The sequence below is a fragment of the Miniopterus schreibersii genome (assembly GCF_964146895.1).
Source record: "Miniopterus schreibersii genome assembly, chromosome: 8".
NCBI classification, from domain to species: domain Eukaryota; kingdom Metazoa; phylum Chordata; class Mammalia; order Chiroptera; family Miniopteridae; genus Miniopterus; species Miniopterus schreibersii.
The window spans coordinates 1,653,670-1,669,723 of NC_138109.1; the positions used below are offsets into that span (position 1 = coordinate 1,653,670).

At 64.5% G+C, this 16,054-nt stretch overlaps 1 protein-coding gene across 1 annotated transcript in view; it reads left to right on the plus strand.

The window, feature by feature from the left end:
- Positions 1 to 11,405: 11,405 nt before the first annotated feature.
- TP73 (tumor protein p73) overlaps positions 11,406 to 16,054 on the plus strand; it is a 31,808-nt gene continuing 27,159 nt past the window's right edge. The window contains exon 1 of the mRNA XM_081144882.1: positions 11,406 to 11,636. Within this exon, the coding sequence (XP_081001008.1) occupies positions 11,598 to 11,636 (39 nt within the window). The 5' untranslated portion in view covers positions 11,406 to 11,597. The remainder of the gene's footprint in view (positions 11,637 to 16,054) is intronic.

A 16,054-nucleotide genomic window follows, 5' to 3' on the forward strand; every position in this document is an offset into this window, starting at 1 on the left:
GTCTGGGGTAAGAAGCTGGAGTCTGGGGTAAGAGGCTGGGGTCTGGGGTAAGAAGCTGGAGTCTGGGGTAAGAGGCTGGAGTCTGGGGTGAGAGGCTGGAGCCCAGGGTACCAGGGTAAGAGGCTGGGGTCTGGGGTAAGAAGCTGGAGTCTGGGGTAAGAGGCTGGGGTCTGGGGTAAGAAGCTGGAGTCTGGGGTGAGAAGCTGGAGCCCAGGGTACCAGGGTGAGAGGCTGGCAGAATGATAGCGGTGGGGCTAGGGGGTTCCTGGGGCTTCTCTTATCTAAGCCACCCCAATGGGCCCGGGGCTGAGAGAGAGAGAGGGCACCTTAATCGGCACCTCCAGCTTTTTTGTATTTCACAGTGGCCCCTGCCTTGGGGTAGGGAGGCTAAATTTGTTTCTTATCACCTGTGCGTGGTCTCCCCTGGACCAGGGTGCAGGGGGATCAGGGTGCCACCTCGGGGTGCTGGGAGGCCTCAGCCACAGCCTCCCCACCAGGCCCTGCAGGGCCCAGTCCTCCTGCCCGAGGTCCAGGGCACGGTTCTGGCAGCCCTAGCCCAGGGTCCTGTCCTCACCCCACCCCACCCCACCCCACCCCACCCCCACCCCACCCCACCCCACCCCACCCCACCCCACTTGGCCTGCGGGGACCGAGGGCTGCCCAGCACTAGCTCCGGTGGCCACGTGGCTGGGTGCAGGCAGGAGGGGCAGGCAAAGAGGGGCACTGTCCTAGTCCCCCAAGGAGGGAAGACTCCTGGCCTTTTCGGTCAGGGACCCAGGCTCAGCCCTGCCCCCATGGACAAGAGCCACCCCTCTTTTGGGGGCGGCTGGGGCAGGGCCCAAGGGCGCCTCTGAGCATCTAGACGGAACTGGGCCAGGAACCGCCCGGGAAGATGCCACTGTACCAGGGGGCTGCCCGACCCAACCTGTCCTCCCAGGTAGGGGACTTCTGGGTGCTGGGACATTCTGCAGGGCCCTCGAGACAGGGCCATAAGGTGACTGAAGGGGCCCCAGAAGGCCCTGGGGTCCCCTCCTGTGGTGGCCAGGTTTCCTGAGATCAAAGTAAAAGGAAGGGTGGGAAAGGGCCCCCGGCACGGGGATCACGGGACTCCAGTGGCTTGTTGGGCGTGTTGGGGGCCCGGGTGAAGTTTTTCGGGTCTTTTCTCTGCTGAACTGAACAGAGCTGCCTGAAAACCGGTGTCCCGATGGCTGGTTGGAGGGGTGCACACCCCACCCTGTCCCTCCCTGTGCTCCGGCCTTGTGTCCACTGTCCTCCTCAGGGTTCTAGGGGAGGGTGGGCAGCAGGAGCCCCTGCAACCAAGGTCAGAGGGTTGATTGGGCAGAGCAGGTGCAAGGGGTCGTCCCCAGGGGTGGGGTGTCTCTTTGAAGCCCTGGGCAGAGACAGGTGGGGGGAATGGGGGAGGAAAGCCATGCAACCCTGCCCCGTGGGCCACACAGCTGAGGGGTGTCGGGTGATGGGAGCAGGACAGAGGTGCCCTGATTCAGTCGGGGGGACAGGGGCTACCTAGAGGGGGCTGGGTCCTGGCCAGGCCTGAAAGGGGTCAGGGGTGGGGCCCCAGAGGGTGAGAGAGGTGCGACTGGCATCTCTTTCCCCAGCAGTGGTGAAAAGAGGGCTACAACGGAAATTGCTGGGCTGAGACGGCTCTCAGAGAATTGAGTCACAGGCATCGGTGGGGCGTGACTCAGGCTAGCTGGCCAGCTCTGGGAAGCCCCGCCTGAGGCCCCGGGTCCTGGGGGGCAGCAGGCCGCAAGGACCCTTGGCCTGCTGCCCAGGACTCTCCCTGAGCCACAGAGATGTGCTGGGGATCCTTGAAGTGAAGTGAGCTGGAGGCCCCAGCCCACAGGGCCTGGGGACAGGCCCGGCAGGAGGGCTGGTGCAGACCCGGGATTCCTGGCTTTGGGGATGGACTTGTGGGCAGAGGCTAGAGGATCGGTGATGTGGGTGCAGGGGCCTCTGGGGCCAGCAGCGTGGGGTGAAGCTGGGGCGGGGAGCATGAAAGGCAGTGGTGCCATCTGTGTGTCCCCAGCCAGGGCTCTCACTTCCCCCTCCCCGGCCGCCCTGGCTGCGGAAGGTGCAGGGTGCCGTGTGGTGGGGGAGGGGCCCCTTTCTTAGGCCTGCGGGGACACCCCGGTGCTGGAGGCAGAGGCTGCCTCCCAAGGGCGCCCACGGGCCTGGAGCAGAGGCGCTGGGACCGTGCCTCGAGGTTCCAAGGCTGCCCCCGCGCCACCCCAGGCTCTTTTTTAAAAATTAAAAATGTGTTTTTACTGAAGTGAAAGTCACATAACATAAAATTATCTGTTTTCAAGCAACCAATTCAATGACACTTAGTGCTGTGCAGCCAACACCTCTGTCCAGTTCTGGAACATTCTCATCACCCATAGGAGACCCCACACCCATGACGGTCACTCTCCTTTCTGGCCCACAGCCCCTGTTCATCACCAGTTCTCTTCCTGCCCCTGTGGCTTCGCCCATTCTGGACATTTCCGGTCAGTGGAGACATAGGACGTGTGGTCCTTGGGTCTGGCTGCTCTCACACAGCGTCATGTGTCTGAGGTCTGTCGATGGTGCATGTGTATCAGGGCTTTGTTCCTTTTCATGGCTGAGTAATATTCCATTGTGCGGACCTGCCACAGCTTGTTTTTCCCTCCATTGGCTGCTGCACATTCGGGCTGTTGCTGGTTATTATGAACAGTGTCACCGTGACAGGAGGTGGGATGTGGCTGTTCATTTGCTGTGTGACTATTATTATTTTAAAATTTATCTTTATTGTTGAAAGTTACAGATCCCCCTCACCTCCCCCCCCCCTTTTTTTTGCTGTGTTTTTAGCCAAGTTGTCTTCCTGGGCTTGGATGGTCCATCGGCAAGATGCAGGGGTTAAACCAAATGGTCCAGGCCAGTGAGGTCTCATGTCGGCCCACCCTGACTCATTCCTGCTCACCCCAAAAGGTCCAGGCTGGAGGATGGGTGCGGGTGGTTTGCCCAGCCTTGGCTCAGCAGCTGCTTCATGCCTCCCAAGTGCTCCCCATTCTAGAGTCCCCAGTGGCCGACTCCATGCCCCACACTCAGCCCAGCATGGGAGTGAGCTCCCGGCACAGGAGGTGTGCAAGTGAGTGTTGGCCAGCTCCTTGTTAAAACCTTTGTGGATGGTGTGCTGAAGGTGTGTTGGCTTGAAGGGTAGACACGGCTACATTAATTTCCAACTCTGAGCAAACTGGGCCACTCATGCACTCAGGGCTGTGCTATGTGACCTTGGCAGGTAGCTCAACCTCTCTGAGCCTGCAGGAGAGTTGGTTTGTGGCCAGCACTTTCTAAGCTGCTTGTCTCAGGCCATCTTCACGTAGCCCCACCTTAATCCTCGGGGCCCCGGTCACCCATGCTCTGCCAGGTCCCTGTGGTGACCCTCAGGGCTCAAGCCACTGTGCCAGGGTCTGGACGCCCAGCACATGGCAGCCCTGGGGACAAGCCACCAGTGCCTGCCTGCTTGGGGACAAAGTGACAGATTGCAGGGGCTCCTCTCTTACAGTGGCTGTGGGCAAGTCCGGGCCTGCCCGCTTGGGCACTGACAGGCTGTGGCTGGACCGATTTCCACTGCCTTGCGCCAGGGACCTGGAGATGTCACCTCCAGGTGGTCTCCTACCTCTCCCTCCACTGTGGGTCAAGGGGCTCCAGCTGAGCCCAGCCTGGTCACTGCCACCTCCTCCTGGGGGATGGGGGCTACTTCGAGGGTCTGGGCGTGGAGGCTCCCAGGAGAGGCACTGGTTGGGACAAAGGCTAGCAGGGCCCTGGGTCGGGGCCCCAACCCCTGGGCATTTCCCATGATGGGGGGACCATCGCGTGGTGACCCTACTCTAGCAACAGAGCAACTTCACGGCCTTGGCCTTGGCAGGGCTCCCATGGAGCCAGCACTGCTCTGGTGTTGGGGTGACAGGGTGGGCCCTGCCTCAGAGGAGAAAGGTCATCTGCAAGACGGGAGAGCAAGGCTCTAACCCAGGGCTGGGCCCTGCCTCCTCTGTGCCCCGTTCATGCCATCCCCAGAGGGGGTGACCCTTGATCTGACCCTTGACATGGACTGAGGACAGCTGGGGGCAGGAGAAGTGGCCCCCACAGCCTGGGTCTCGGGGAGCTCCCAAGCCTGCCTCAAGGCCCCGGGGAAACCTGGAGGCATGTTCCTAATAATAATGGCCTGGTGTCCCCCAGGCCCACGGAGACCAGGCACGTGAACACCTTAAACTCATGCTCCCAAAGGGCCCTGCAGCAACCCACTCGGGGGGGGGGGGCCACTGTTGTCACCCCCACCTCGCAGGTGGTGGCTCTGAGAAGCCCTGCCCCCCGGGGCACCCCGGCCGGGTCCTCAGCCCAGCCTGCAGGGCTGCCAGGCTGAGCTCCAGCCCGCTTGCCTGAAATGGCGGGGAGGGCGGTTCACGCAGGGCTCCCGCGGTGTCCCCCAGTGTCACCATTGGCCCCGCTCCTCCCCGCCCAGGATGCTGGGAGAGGAGCGCGCAGGGCCCTGCGCAGAGCCTCACTGCGCCCTTCCGCTTTGCAGGAGCTGCCCTGGGGCTGGGCGAGGGGAGGATGTCCTGCTCCACTGCCCCCGACGAGGGCGCCACGTTCGAGCACCTGTGGAGCTCTCTGTGAGTATTTCCGAGCCACCCGGCCGCCCAGCCACCTGCGGCTAGCTCAGGGCAGGGCTGGGCTGGAGGGCAGGCGGGGGGCAGGGGGTGCCGCCTTGGGCCTTCTCCCGGGGACACGGGGTCTAAAGCCTGGGCTCTTTCTTCTGACCAGCCCTCAGAGGGGTCGGGGCCAGGAGAGGTCCAGGAGACAGAGCCCACGCGTGGCCATGTCTCCGTGGCCCTCACACCAGCCCCGGAGAGGCGGGCGCAGGAGGGGAGGAGGCAGGAGGAGGGGAGCTGAGGCTGCCGGGGGGCATCGGGGACATGGACTGAGGACGGCTGGGGGCAGGAGAGGTGGCCCGCGCAGAAGCCGGGGGCTGGTCCCGAGCTCGGGGCCCGGCAGGGCGGGGCTGAGGCTCTGTTCCCTCTTCCCTCTTCCCAGGGAGCCCGACAGCACCTATTTCGACCTGCCCCCGACGAGCCGGGGCAGTAATGTGGGGGCATGCGGCGCAGAGACCAGCATGGACGTCTTCCACCTGCCAGGCATGGGCACCCCGTCTGCCATGGTGAGCAGGGCTGCCCTCTGCGGAGGGCTCGGGGTGGGGGCAGGAAACGTGGACTGTCCTGTCCTGGGAGCCTGTGGAACCAGGAATCAGGCTCTCTGCGTACTCTGTGGGTTTGTCAGGACGTTTCGATCGCAAAACAGAAAATGTATCAGCTCACATAACTGTCAGTCCAGGTGCAGGCATGGACTTCGGCATGGCCGGAACCAGGGGCAGAATGAATTCAGGCGCGGCTGGATCCAGGGGCAGGACGGGCTCAGGCGCGGCTGGGTCCAGGGGCAGGACGGGCTCAGGCGCGGCTGGATCCAGGGGCAGGACGGGCTCAGGCGCGGCTGGGTCCAGGGCTAGGACGGGCTCAGGCGCGGCTGGATCAGGGCTAGGACGGGCTCAGGCGCGGCTGGGTCCAGGGCTAGGACGGGCTCAGGCGCGGCTGGATCAGGGCTAGGACGGGCTCAGGCGCGGCTGGCTCCAGGTGTTTAAACAGGTGCCTCCTTGTCCTGCTTTCCCCGTGGTGGCTTTGTTCTTAGGCAGCCTCCTCTCCTGGAGAAGCATCCAGGCTCCACCAGTATCCCCCCCCCATGGGGGAGGCCCCCTCTTGGCAGTAGTCCAGCAGGCCTGCCTCTCATCGGTCTGAATGTGGTCATGTGCCCATCTCTGAGCCGTCCCTCTGCCACTGACCGGCCTGGGTCCCTGGAACAGGGCAGGATGGGATGCTGTGACGTGGGCCCCTCCCACCACAGGACTGAGTTATGGGGAACCCTGAGGAAGGGGAGTGGATGGGGCTGGAGGGGCAATTAGGGCTCACACCCCACTGACTGCAGTGACTGAGGTCCCGCCACACTGGCAGGAAAGCAGAGCCGTAGTGAGGGGGGGCGGTCTTGTCTCTGCCACTGTCTCTGGCCACCCATTGCCAGAAAGTGAATGGTAGGCAGATGGGACCCAAAGAAAGTGTAAAGACCCCTGGCCCAGGGAGGCCAGAGATACCTGCTGTCCCTAGTGTCCCCCTGAGGTCGCTTCTAGCCGCACCGGACCCCGGGACAGCACAGTCCTGCCCACAAGGCTTGCTGCCCAGGGCCCCTCAGGTGGGGACTTGTCGAGGGAACTTTGCTACGTGCTTGAGGGAGGCAGCGCCCGGGCCCGGCACCGCAGCTGTTCCGAGGGGCGTCCCCACAGCCGAGCGGCCAGCCGAGCTTGTCTCTGGGTCCCGGCACCGGGCCAAGGGCCAGGGCGCAGGGGTGGGGAGGAGGCAGGAGGGTCCCCGAGTTCTCCGTCTGTCTCCGTCTTGATGCTGAGCTGGCCCAGGGCCCACTGGTTCCGGTGGAACTAGCAGAGCGCAGCTGCTGGGGAGGCAGGTCCGGGTGGGCTGGGGCCCGGTGGGCTGCCAGCCCCGTGATGTCCGGCCCCCTGAGGCCCCTCAGACCGACCTGCGCTCTGACCTCCCGGCCCAGCCCCCCGCCTCTGCTCAGGAGACCATCACAGTGGAAACAGCTCATCCGAACGGAGCCCCTGCTGTATTCTCATTTTATAGGCGAGAAAACCGAGGCCGACGCGGGGCAAGGGCAGGCCCAGTGCAGGGCGAGGAGAGGGAGGCTGCGTCCTCTCCATCAGGGTCATTCTCTGGGCTGCCAACCGCTCCCCTGGGGCCAAGGGTCCTCCCCCTCCCCAGCCACTTTCTAGACGTCTGTCCGTCCGTCCGTTCGGATCATCTCAGCTTATTGGTAGTGACGCTATGATGCTATTGGCTGCAGTGAGACCCGCAGACATTTCCCCTCTTTGGGGGCCAGCGTTGCTGCGGGATGGGTCCTCCTGGTCTTGTTATGACACTGGGACAAAACCACCAGGGGACTCAGAAGATTAAGGTTTATTGCTCACAGGCCCTCGCCTGGGGGTGGGGTGTGAGCGGGGTAGGGGGTAGGGGCCTAAGGTTTCAGGGGTTCACTCTTATTGGTTTATTTGAAACATGAGAGCGGGAGGGAAAGCAGGGTCACTCGGTGGTCAGCCATCTAGGTGCCCAGGGCTTCGGGAAGGGGGCCTCCATGGGTGGGGCTACCTGGCTCCGTCACTGCAAAGCTAATAGCACTCACACTGTGTCCCCTCTACCGAGGGACAGGGGCTGCCGCAGGTCCCAGGGAGGGGGGACCCCTGAATGCAGCCTCCTAGGAGGTCTGCGTCCAGCGTTCTGTTAGCTGCCCCCGCCCTGGCGCCGCTCACCCCCTGGAGGGCAGAGGGGAGACCCCACAGACCCGGTGCCAGGAGGGGGTCCTGCATGCGGGAGGCAGAGGGGCCGGTTCTGGGTTCCAGTGGGTGGGACATGCTCCCCACAGGAGGATGGATGCCCAGTGCCGAGTGCATCCAGCGGGATGGGGGGGACACAGCTCTGGAGTAAAGAGGGGGGCTTCCCAAGGCTGGGAACAGCAAGAGCAAATCTACCAGGTAGCAACATGCGGCTTAGCAAAAGACGGGCATGAAACATCTGTGTGCTGAGCTGTCACAGACGTGGGCTTCCCTGGAACCACGCTGGCCACCCCCATGCCTCCCCCTGACCTGCCCAGCCCCATCACGGGACATGGTGAGCTTGCCCCCCTCAGCCTCCCCTGGCCCCACACAATGCCCCAGCGCCAGGCTGCTTTGTCCAAGGGCCTCTGCCCACTGCATCCAGGGCCCGGATGGGGTGTTCTGGGCCCCCCAATTCTGGGGCTCATTTAGCAAAAGGATGGGACTTAGGCAGGCACCATCCTGGGTGGGGGACATTGGTGGTCTGGGGGCCTTGAGTCTCCACCCCCACTACGCTGGTGAACTGGGCAGGTTCCTTCCCAGCTCAGATGGTGCAGGAAAGGGGGAGCGGCAGGTGCTCAGCAATGCCCTCCCCACTCTCCCCTGCAGCCCCAGAGTCGGTGCCTTCCCTCCATACGCCCCTTCCCGCCTCTCCTGGCGCTTTTCTCTGGCAACAGCTGTTGTGGGCAGGTGGGCCACCATGGGGGGCTGCTGCAGCCGGCAGGGACCCGCCCACCACCTCTCCTCAGGTGCCAACAGTAAGCTTCTAAACAGGACAGCCCTCGAGGGGCTCAGAGAGGCCAGTGGTCACCTGGGGCAGCGTTACTGGCTGGGGGGAGGGGCATTTCTTGAGGGCCCCCAGCAGGGGACACGGGGGCAGAGGGAGGGAAAGGACTCCCTCCTCCAGGAGGGTCTGCAGCAGCCTCTGGAAGAAGAGGGGTGGATCTGGAGGCAGAAAGTGGGCTCAGCTCTCTGCACTCCTCCCCAGGTCCCCCAGTCCCTACCCCAACAGTGAGCCCTTCCTTCCACTGGCTTCTGCGGACAGGGTCTCTGGTATCCAAGGAGCTGAGCCCTGGCCACCACTGCGCCACAGAGCCACCTGCCTGTGGGTGGCTGAGACATTGCCATGAGTCCTGAGGAAGTGCTTAGTGGGACAAAACCCCCAGTGAGTATGAGTCAGAACCTCAGAGGCCTGGGGCCCAGTGGGCTGCCTGGGCTGCCACCGGAAGGAAGAAGCTAAGACCAAGCCAGGAGGAAGTCCAGCTCCCCCACCCCTGTCCCCAGTGGCTGGGATTCTGGGGAAATACACAGGAGGTGGGCGCAGCTCTGGGTGCTGCACTGGTGGAGCTAACACGTGTGTGAGGGACATGGGGCGTCCCGCCTGGCCCAGGCTCACTGTGGGGACAGTGCTGGAGCTCAGGCCCTGTGCAGGTGGGTGCAGCCCCTCAGCCCTGGACCCTATGCCTTCCACCAGGGCTGGAGAGAGGTGGCCTTTCCCACCTGACCCCACCTGCTACTGGGCAGCCTGCGGTCCAGGGCGCTCCTGTGGCCAGCTCTGCCTGGGGCCCAGCCTTGTGCCCTGCAGGCCTGAGTTCTAGAGCATGGAAGGAAGCCAAGGCCACCCTCAGCCAGCCCAGTGGCCCAGGGCCCCACCAAGCCCTGGTCTTCCTCTGCCCAAAGCCTTTGCCTGATTCCCCTCTCTCCTGGTGTATCCGTCAGCTATGGCTATGTAACAAACGACCACACAAAAACAACGCCCGCTTATTAGCTCACAGTCTCGAGGGTCGGAAGTCCTGCATGTATGTGTCCACTGCATCCCTGCTCAGGGGCTCACCGGCTGCCGTCAGAGTGTCGGCCAGGATGACAGTCTTGTCTGAGGCTGGCAGACCCCTTCCGGGCTCTGGCTGCTGGCAGAATTCGGTTCCCTGCAGCTGTAGGATGGAGGTCCCCATTTCTTGCTGGCTGTTGAGCGAGGGCCCCGGTCCTCAGCTACTAGAGGCCTCCTGCCATCCCGTCACAAGGCCCCTTCACAGACTGGCCGTTTGCTTCTCGAGGCCATCAGGAGGGCGTCTCCCTGCCTCTTTGCAGGGCTCACCTGATTAGGCCTGGCCCACCTGGGTAATCTTTTTTCTCATCAACTCAAAGTTGATTGATTTATAACCTAATCACAGGTGACGTCATCATCTTCATAGCCCTGGGGGCGGGGAGCTGTGCAGGGCAGGTGGCTGGGCAGAACCTTGGAGGCCACCTTGGGATTCGCTCCACACCTGGGTCTCCCCTGGCCACCCTGGGCCCATTCCTGGCATCTTTCACCTCAAATCCTTCTTCCTTTGGCTTGCCCCTTTCTGCTCTTTCTAAACCCTCAGAGGTTAAAGGGGGCCGACCTTCCCTGCCCTCCTGAGCCAGCCCCTGTGCAAAGAGCCCTGGCTGAGCCTCTTTTCCAATCAGTGTTCCCCTGACGGGAGAGGACACCCAGTTTTGAGGTGTCTAGGAATTTGCCCAGCTTTGCACAAAGCCCTATGGTTGTGGGGGTTCGACCCAGCTCACTCCCTCTCCTCTCCAGCCTGGCTCATGTCTCCCAGTCCAGCCCATCTGCCAAGCCCCCACCCACAGGAACCCCAGGGAAGCACAGGCCCTCCCAGGGGTGGCGCGGGGGCCTCCCTGGGATGGGCCTTCCCGCCTGCGGGCCTCCCGGGCTAGGCTGACTCCCAGTGGCTGCCTCCAGCCAGGAGTTCCCACCGGGGCCCCATAGCAGACCCCTTCCAGAGCACCTGTGTACCCCACAAACTTCTATGCTCCTTGATTGTCCTGTGGCTGGTGGAAACCTGGGCTTTGGGAGCTAACAGCCATGGCCGTAGGTACTCACGGGAGTGACTGAGAGGCAGCACCTCGGGGCTCACCCCTCGCCCGACTCGCTCCTCCGGCCGCCTGGAGGAGCTGCACCTGAGCCCGGGAGGCTGGAGGTGGTTGGGGGTTTGGCGAGAACAAGCCTGAGGACAAGGCCTCCCCGCCTTTCCAGCAGCTCCCAGGTGTTGCGGCTCTTGTTGGGGGTAGGGGAGCGGCTGTGCTTCGGGGCTGGGAACACTGACTCGGCCGTCCACCTCCGCGTGATCTGTGGCGCCTAATGGATTCCCCGCCAACCCCAGCGAGGATCCGGCCCCTACGCCCAGGGCAAACTTGTGCCAACAATGGTTAATCACAATGGAGACTGAGACTCTCCAGGAAGGGGTGGTGTCGAAGCCCCCGCTGGGCGGCCACCGCGGCACCCCTGTCAGTGCTGAGGGTCACACAGTGTCTCACTGCGGAGGGCAAGGCGCCTGGGGCCCTCCTGCTGGGCCACCTCCCTCCGTTGCAGGGCTCAGAATCCGCAGGGACAATGCCAACGGCGGCCAGCAGCCCGGCGAGCGCGCAGGCTCCAGGTTCTCTCGCTCCACCTGCTGCCCGGGACCCTGCAGGCTGCTCATGCCTTCGCCGGGCTCCCTGTGGGCTCTGGGGGAGCACAGTCTTCCCGAATGTCTCTCCTGTTTATTTGGCCCTTTGGGGTGGCCCCAGTGGACCACCACGTTGCCTGGGTAGAGGGAGGTGGCTCCACCCAGGGCTCCAGGGCCACGGCACCACCTCTTCCCTTTGGGGTGACCCACCCCTGCCTACTGAGAGGTCTCGGGGGCCTGGGCTGGCCCCTTGTGCTCAGGGGTGGAGGCCCGTGGCCCCCAGGGCCTCCGGTGGGTGTCATCTCAGGGGGAGCGGGCGTGGCTTAGTCAGGGAGCGATGCTGGCCCGCCCGCCGCCCCTCCCGGGCAGCCGCCTTGGTGCGGTCCAGCTCCGCAGTGGGCAAGCCGAGGCCTGCCTGGGCGCCGATTAATAGTCATGAGGAGCAAGGGGTGGGCCCCGTTTTGTTGTTGGATGCGGGGAGTTGACAGAACTAGGGAGATGGAGATGGAGGAAATGCCAACAAACGGCCCACATGTCCCGCGGCACCCCGGGCTCCTGCCCCCCTAGCCACGGAGCCTCTCCCCGGGGTCCGCCCCGCCGGGCAGCCACCACTCTGCCCCGCACCCCCGGCCACCCAGACCCATGCCTCGCCCCGCGGCGCGCCAGCTCCCCGGCCTGTGCAGAGACCCGCGCCCACCATGCTGTACGTCAGCGACTCCATGCAGCAGCTCGTCACGGTAGGTGTGCCCGCGCACCCCGCAGGCCCGCTCCCGGACCCGCCTCCCTCTTTCTCGGGGACTTTGTGGGGGTTTTGCCAAGGTGGAGGGCTCAGAGGGGCGTTCTCTTGTCTGAGCCCAGGTTGGGCACCTGCTGCTAGGTGGGTGCCTCCGTCCAGGGCGGGCAGAGGCAGGCAGGAGGCGCCGAGGGGCTGGGCAGGTCCTGGGCATGGAGGCAGATGCCTGCCCATCCTGGGGATGCTCTGGGGACCAGCAGCCAAGGAGAGGAGGGTGGGAGGGTGTCTGGTCAGGGCTGGGCGGCTGCCTCTTGACGCAGGGTTTTCCGACACTCCTTGGCTTGGGGCTGGCGGCTCTATCCCAGGATTAAGGTTCAGGAGCTGCCCTGTCCTGTCCCCAGTTGCCCAGAGCTCAGCGTCCCCCCGGAGGTCATCTTTCTCCCCGGGGGTTGAGCTTGAGGCCACCCGGCCTGCTCCCGGACCGAGAGCATCCTCACCTGGGAGCCGCTCACCTAGCTGCCGGGCAGGTGTGCTTCTCGTGGGCCGAGGGCGGGCAAGGTGCGGGTCAGAGCTCCAGGTCGAGGGCCCGCAGTGAGCTGGCCTCACGGAGAGCCAGCGGCCAGCAGGGGGAAGTGAGAGGACAGCAGTTGGTACCTGGCCCTGTGGCCCAAGCCCCGGGGACCGAGCTCATTTGCAGACTTGCCAGGTGCTCAGAGCAGGCGGGCTCCAGGCTGCTAATGGAGCAGGTGGGGCGCAGCTGCTCCAGGAAGGGCTGTTTTCCCCAGCAGGGAGACAGACAGGGGGGGCGTTGGTACCGAGGCCCCGGGGACCCCGGAGACGCTGGTGTAACCTTTTCCCTCGAATGGAGTGGGTGTCACAGTGTGAGGCAGGCGGCACTGCGCAGGGTGCCTCCCGGGGTGAACCGGGCCGGGGCTCTGGGCTTTGGCGCATCGCCTCCCGCCTGATCCATGGGCAGCGGGAGCCCCCAGAGTCTACCCTGTGGCCGTGCCGCTGTGTTTGGGGACCAGCAGTGGCCAACCGTGTCCTGGAGAGCCTCCCTGCACTGGGGCGCCGTGTGGGTTCGCTCCCCCAGTGAGCGCCTGGGGGCGGCTCAATGCCTTCGCGCCCGGGCGTGGGGCCCCGCTGACCCGGGAAAGAGCCTCCCTTCCCTCTTTCCGTCCCGGAGGGAGGCAGGCTCATGCACCTGTCCCAGGGAGGAAGCGGTACTTGGCCCCAAATAACCTTAAGCCTCCAGGAAAGAAATAGGTGGGACTTGAGAAAATGTTGGGTCGCCCTTGTTGTCTCCGAGAGCCCGCAGGGCCAGAGGGCCCCCCACGGCCACCGCTCCGCTGCCCCGGCTTGCCTCTCCCCGCGGGAGGGCCCGCGCTTTGCTCCCGGAGCCGCGTCCTCCACGCCCTCGGGCAGGTCTGACCCACGGGCAGCCTTGGCGGGAGGGCCCCGGGCGAGAGGAGGCAGGAAATATCCACAAGCGCCCGCCGCCCACGAGGGCACACGGGGAGGAGGGGCAGGATGCCCCGGGTTCTAGGGGCCCCTCAGCTGCAGTGCTGAGAGCTGACCACGGGGGGGCGGGGCGGAGGCCGGGAGCGGGGGGGGGAGATGCTGCCCCTCGGACCAGGTGGGAGCCGGTGGGTCAGAGCCGAGGATTCAGGTGGGACACGCAGAGGGGCTGGAGTGAGCGTGAGGGTGACCGAGGTTCTGACCTGAGTGACTGGGTAAAGGGAGTCGACTCTATTGAGGAAGCTGCAGGAGGGTATTAGAGGGAAAGCTAAGCACTGGGGGGGGGGGGGGGTGAGTCATCACGGGTGACAAAGAGCAGCCGGCAGGGAGGAGGAGGGGAGGAGGGAGGAGATGTCCAGAGCTGCTGACCTGCAGAGCAAATCGGGCCTGAGAAGTGCCCCCCAGGTGCCTGGGACCCAGGACATCAGGGAGGTGTGGGCTGTAGTCAGACGAGGGGTGGAGTTGGAAGGCGACATCCAGGTTAAGGGCAGAGAGGAGTCAGGAAACTGTCACGGTTTCTTGTCCTGAGCCTTGTAAAGCGGGGGGCAGGGGGGAGTCTGGGCCATGTTGGCTGGACAGGCCACTTGGACACTGGGCAGCAGGTGTCTGCCGGGCGTGAGGGCTCGGTGGGGATGACCAGTGGGGAGTCCCAGCATAGGGGGATTTACTGCCAGGGCTGGGTGGGGCCCGCACAGAGGGAGAGTGACCAGAGGGGAGAACAGCAGGCCGGGCCCAACACGGGGCTCCCCAAGTAGGAAACACGCCGGGAAAGAGATGCCACAAAGGAGACAAGAGGGGTGGGCCGAGCCGCCTGCAGAGGGTCCTGGGACTGGGAGGGATGTCAGGGAGGACACTGCTGAGCGGTGGGACACAGTGAGGTCAGAAAAGGGACGGGGCTGTGGCCAGGACTGGACAAAGCTGAGCTGGGAATGACGGAAGGGGTGCTGGGCTGAGTGGGGCACAGCCACAAGGCATCCTCTCCCCGACCTCGCACCAGGAGGGCTTGAGGCTCTCGGAGGTGGGGGCGAATGACTGTCCCAGAAGTGAGAGCCAGAGCCTGATTCGGACGGATGGAGGGGTGACCCCCATCTGCTGGCTTGCTGTGCCTGACACGTGCCTCCTCGGCCAGGTCCTGCGTCTGTCCCCAAAGTGCGAGCTCCAGACACCTGTCCGGCCACCCCACCTGGATGTCTGCTGGGACCTCCACCTGCCAGCCCAACCTGAGCTCCCCGTGACCCCTCATGACAGGTCCCGTCTCAGCTAGGGGAAAATCCACCCTTCCCTGGTGCTGTTCTTGACCCCCTGTTCCTGAACCCCCAACATCCAGTTCATTAGGGGCCTGTCAGGGTGCCCTACCTCTGAGTGCCAGGCCCCCTTGGCTCTCCCGCCTCCCACAGGGCCACAGGTCTCCTCCAGTGGCTGCCTTTGACCTCGGGGCTATCCCCACCCGCCAGCTGCGGTGGCATCTTTCACCTGGGGGGCATCTCAGATGGTCACCTTGAGAGCCCATGGGCCCTGCCCCCCCCCCGGCTGCCTTTGTCTTCGATCTGATTAGAAGCCCCCACCCGCCCGCTCCCTCCGTTGCTGGCTTGTTGGCAGCGGAGCCCTCGGAGGGAAATGGGAGGAGGGCCTGGCAGTGTCCTCGTGGCCCCTGCCCGCTGCTGTCTACCGGCGCCTGGGAGATGCTCACTGAAGGACAGAGCACCCTCACCTGCGAGGCGCTAGGAGCTGGGGTCGCCTGTCAGTCCACCCCAGAGCCCCGAATTGGGGAGAAAATGACCGAAGCGGGGACCCAGCTCTCAGTAAGTGCAGGGCTGTCCTCGCTCCTCCGCCTGGAGTGCCGCCCCCCCCAGCTCTGGGCTGCTGTGAACTCCCTCTTTGGGTCCCGGTTCTATTGTCCCCTTCGCAGAGGGCCATCGACAGTGGCCGCCCGTGATTCCCACACCCTTCATCCACTTGTCACCATCCAAAGCCTTCTCCAGCTACTCCAGTGAGGACAGTGTCACCCAGACCACCGGGCCCCTCGGTGTCCTGATTTGCATCTGCAGGATGGACAGATAGATGGACAGAGGATGGGTGGAGGGATGAAGGATGTCAGGGCACCTGGGTCGGGCTCTGGGGCTGCAGGCAGGGGTGGAAGGCCGGCATCGTCTGAGCAGTGCTCACAGAGGAGTGGGGAGCAGGCACCTGCACCCCCCACACCCTGCGAGCCGGGCGCTCGTCCATGGCTGGCCGCAGAGCGCCCACCTTCGTTCCAGGCCCTGGGCACCCTGAGAGGCAGGGTCAGGACTGGACCCATTTCCTGGTGGTTAAATAACATCCCTGAATCCCCTGGGCCCCCGCCTGCTCCTGGGCAGCTCTGAAGGGCCTGGCGGGCGCCCCCCGGGGACTCCGCCTGGCCGGATGCTCCGGGTCCTCGCTGTCTCAGCGGCGCTGTCTGCAGGCGGAGGCAGGCAGAGCGGCCGTGGCGCAGCCTCCCGGTCCTGCAGACACACGCCTGGGGGGCCGGGGCTTCTGGGGGCACGTTTCCCCAGTGCGAGGTGTGGAAAGTTCCACACGGCCCTGGCATGGGATGGGGCAAGGCTCGCCTCAGCCCCGGGTGAGAGCGGAATGGATGTGCATGCCTCCGGGAGGAGAGGGCGCCTTCCCCCAGCGCGTGTCGGAGCTTGCTGGCATTTCCATCCGTTTAATCACAGGCTCAGAGATGCTGTGGGAAATACCAGCGGGATGGAGGTCTTGCTCCGAGTGGGACGGGTTATCTCTGAGCAGAAGCCAGACTGCCTGTCAGTCACCTACCCCTGGGTGAGGTCGGACCCAAGCCCAGGCATGCCTGCGAGAGGATCAGGGAGCTTGGAGTTTCATTCTCAATTTTAAAAACATCTGGCCTTGGTGTTGTTCTGGGAG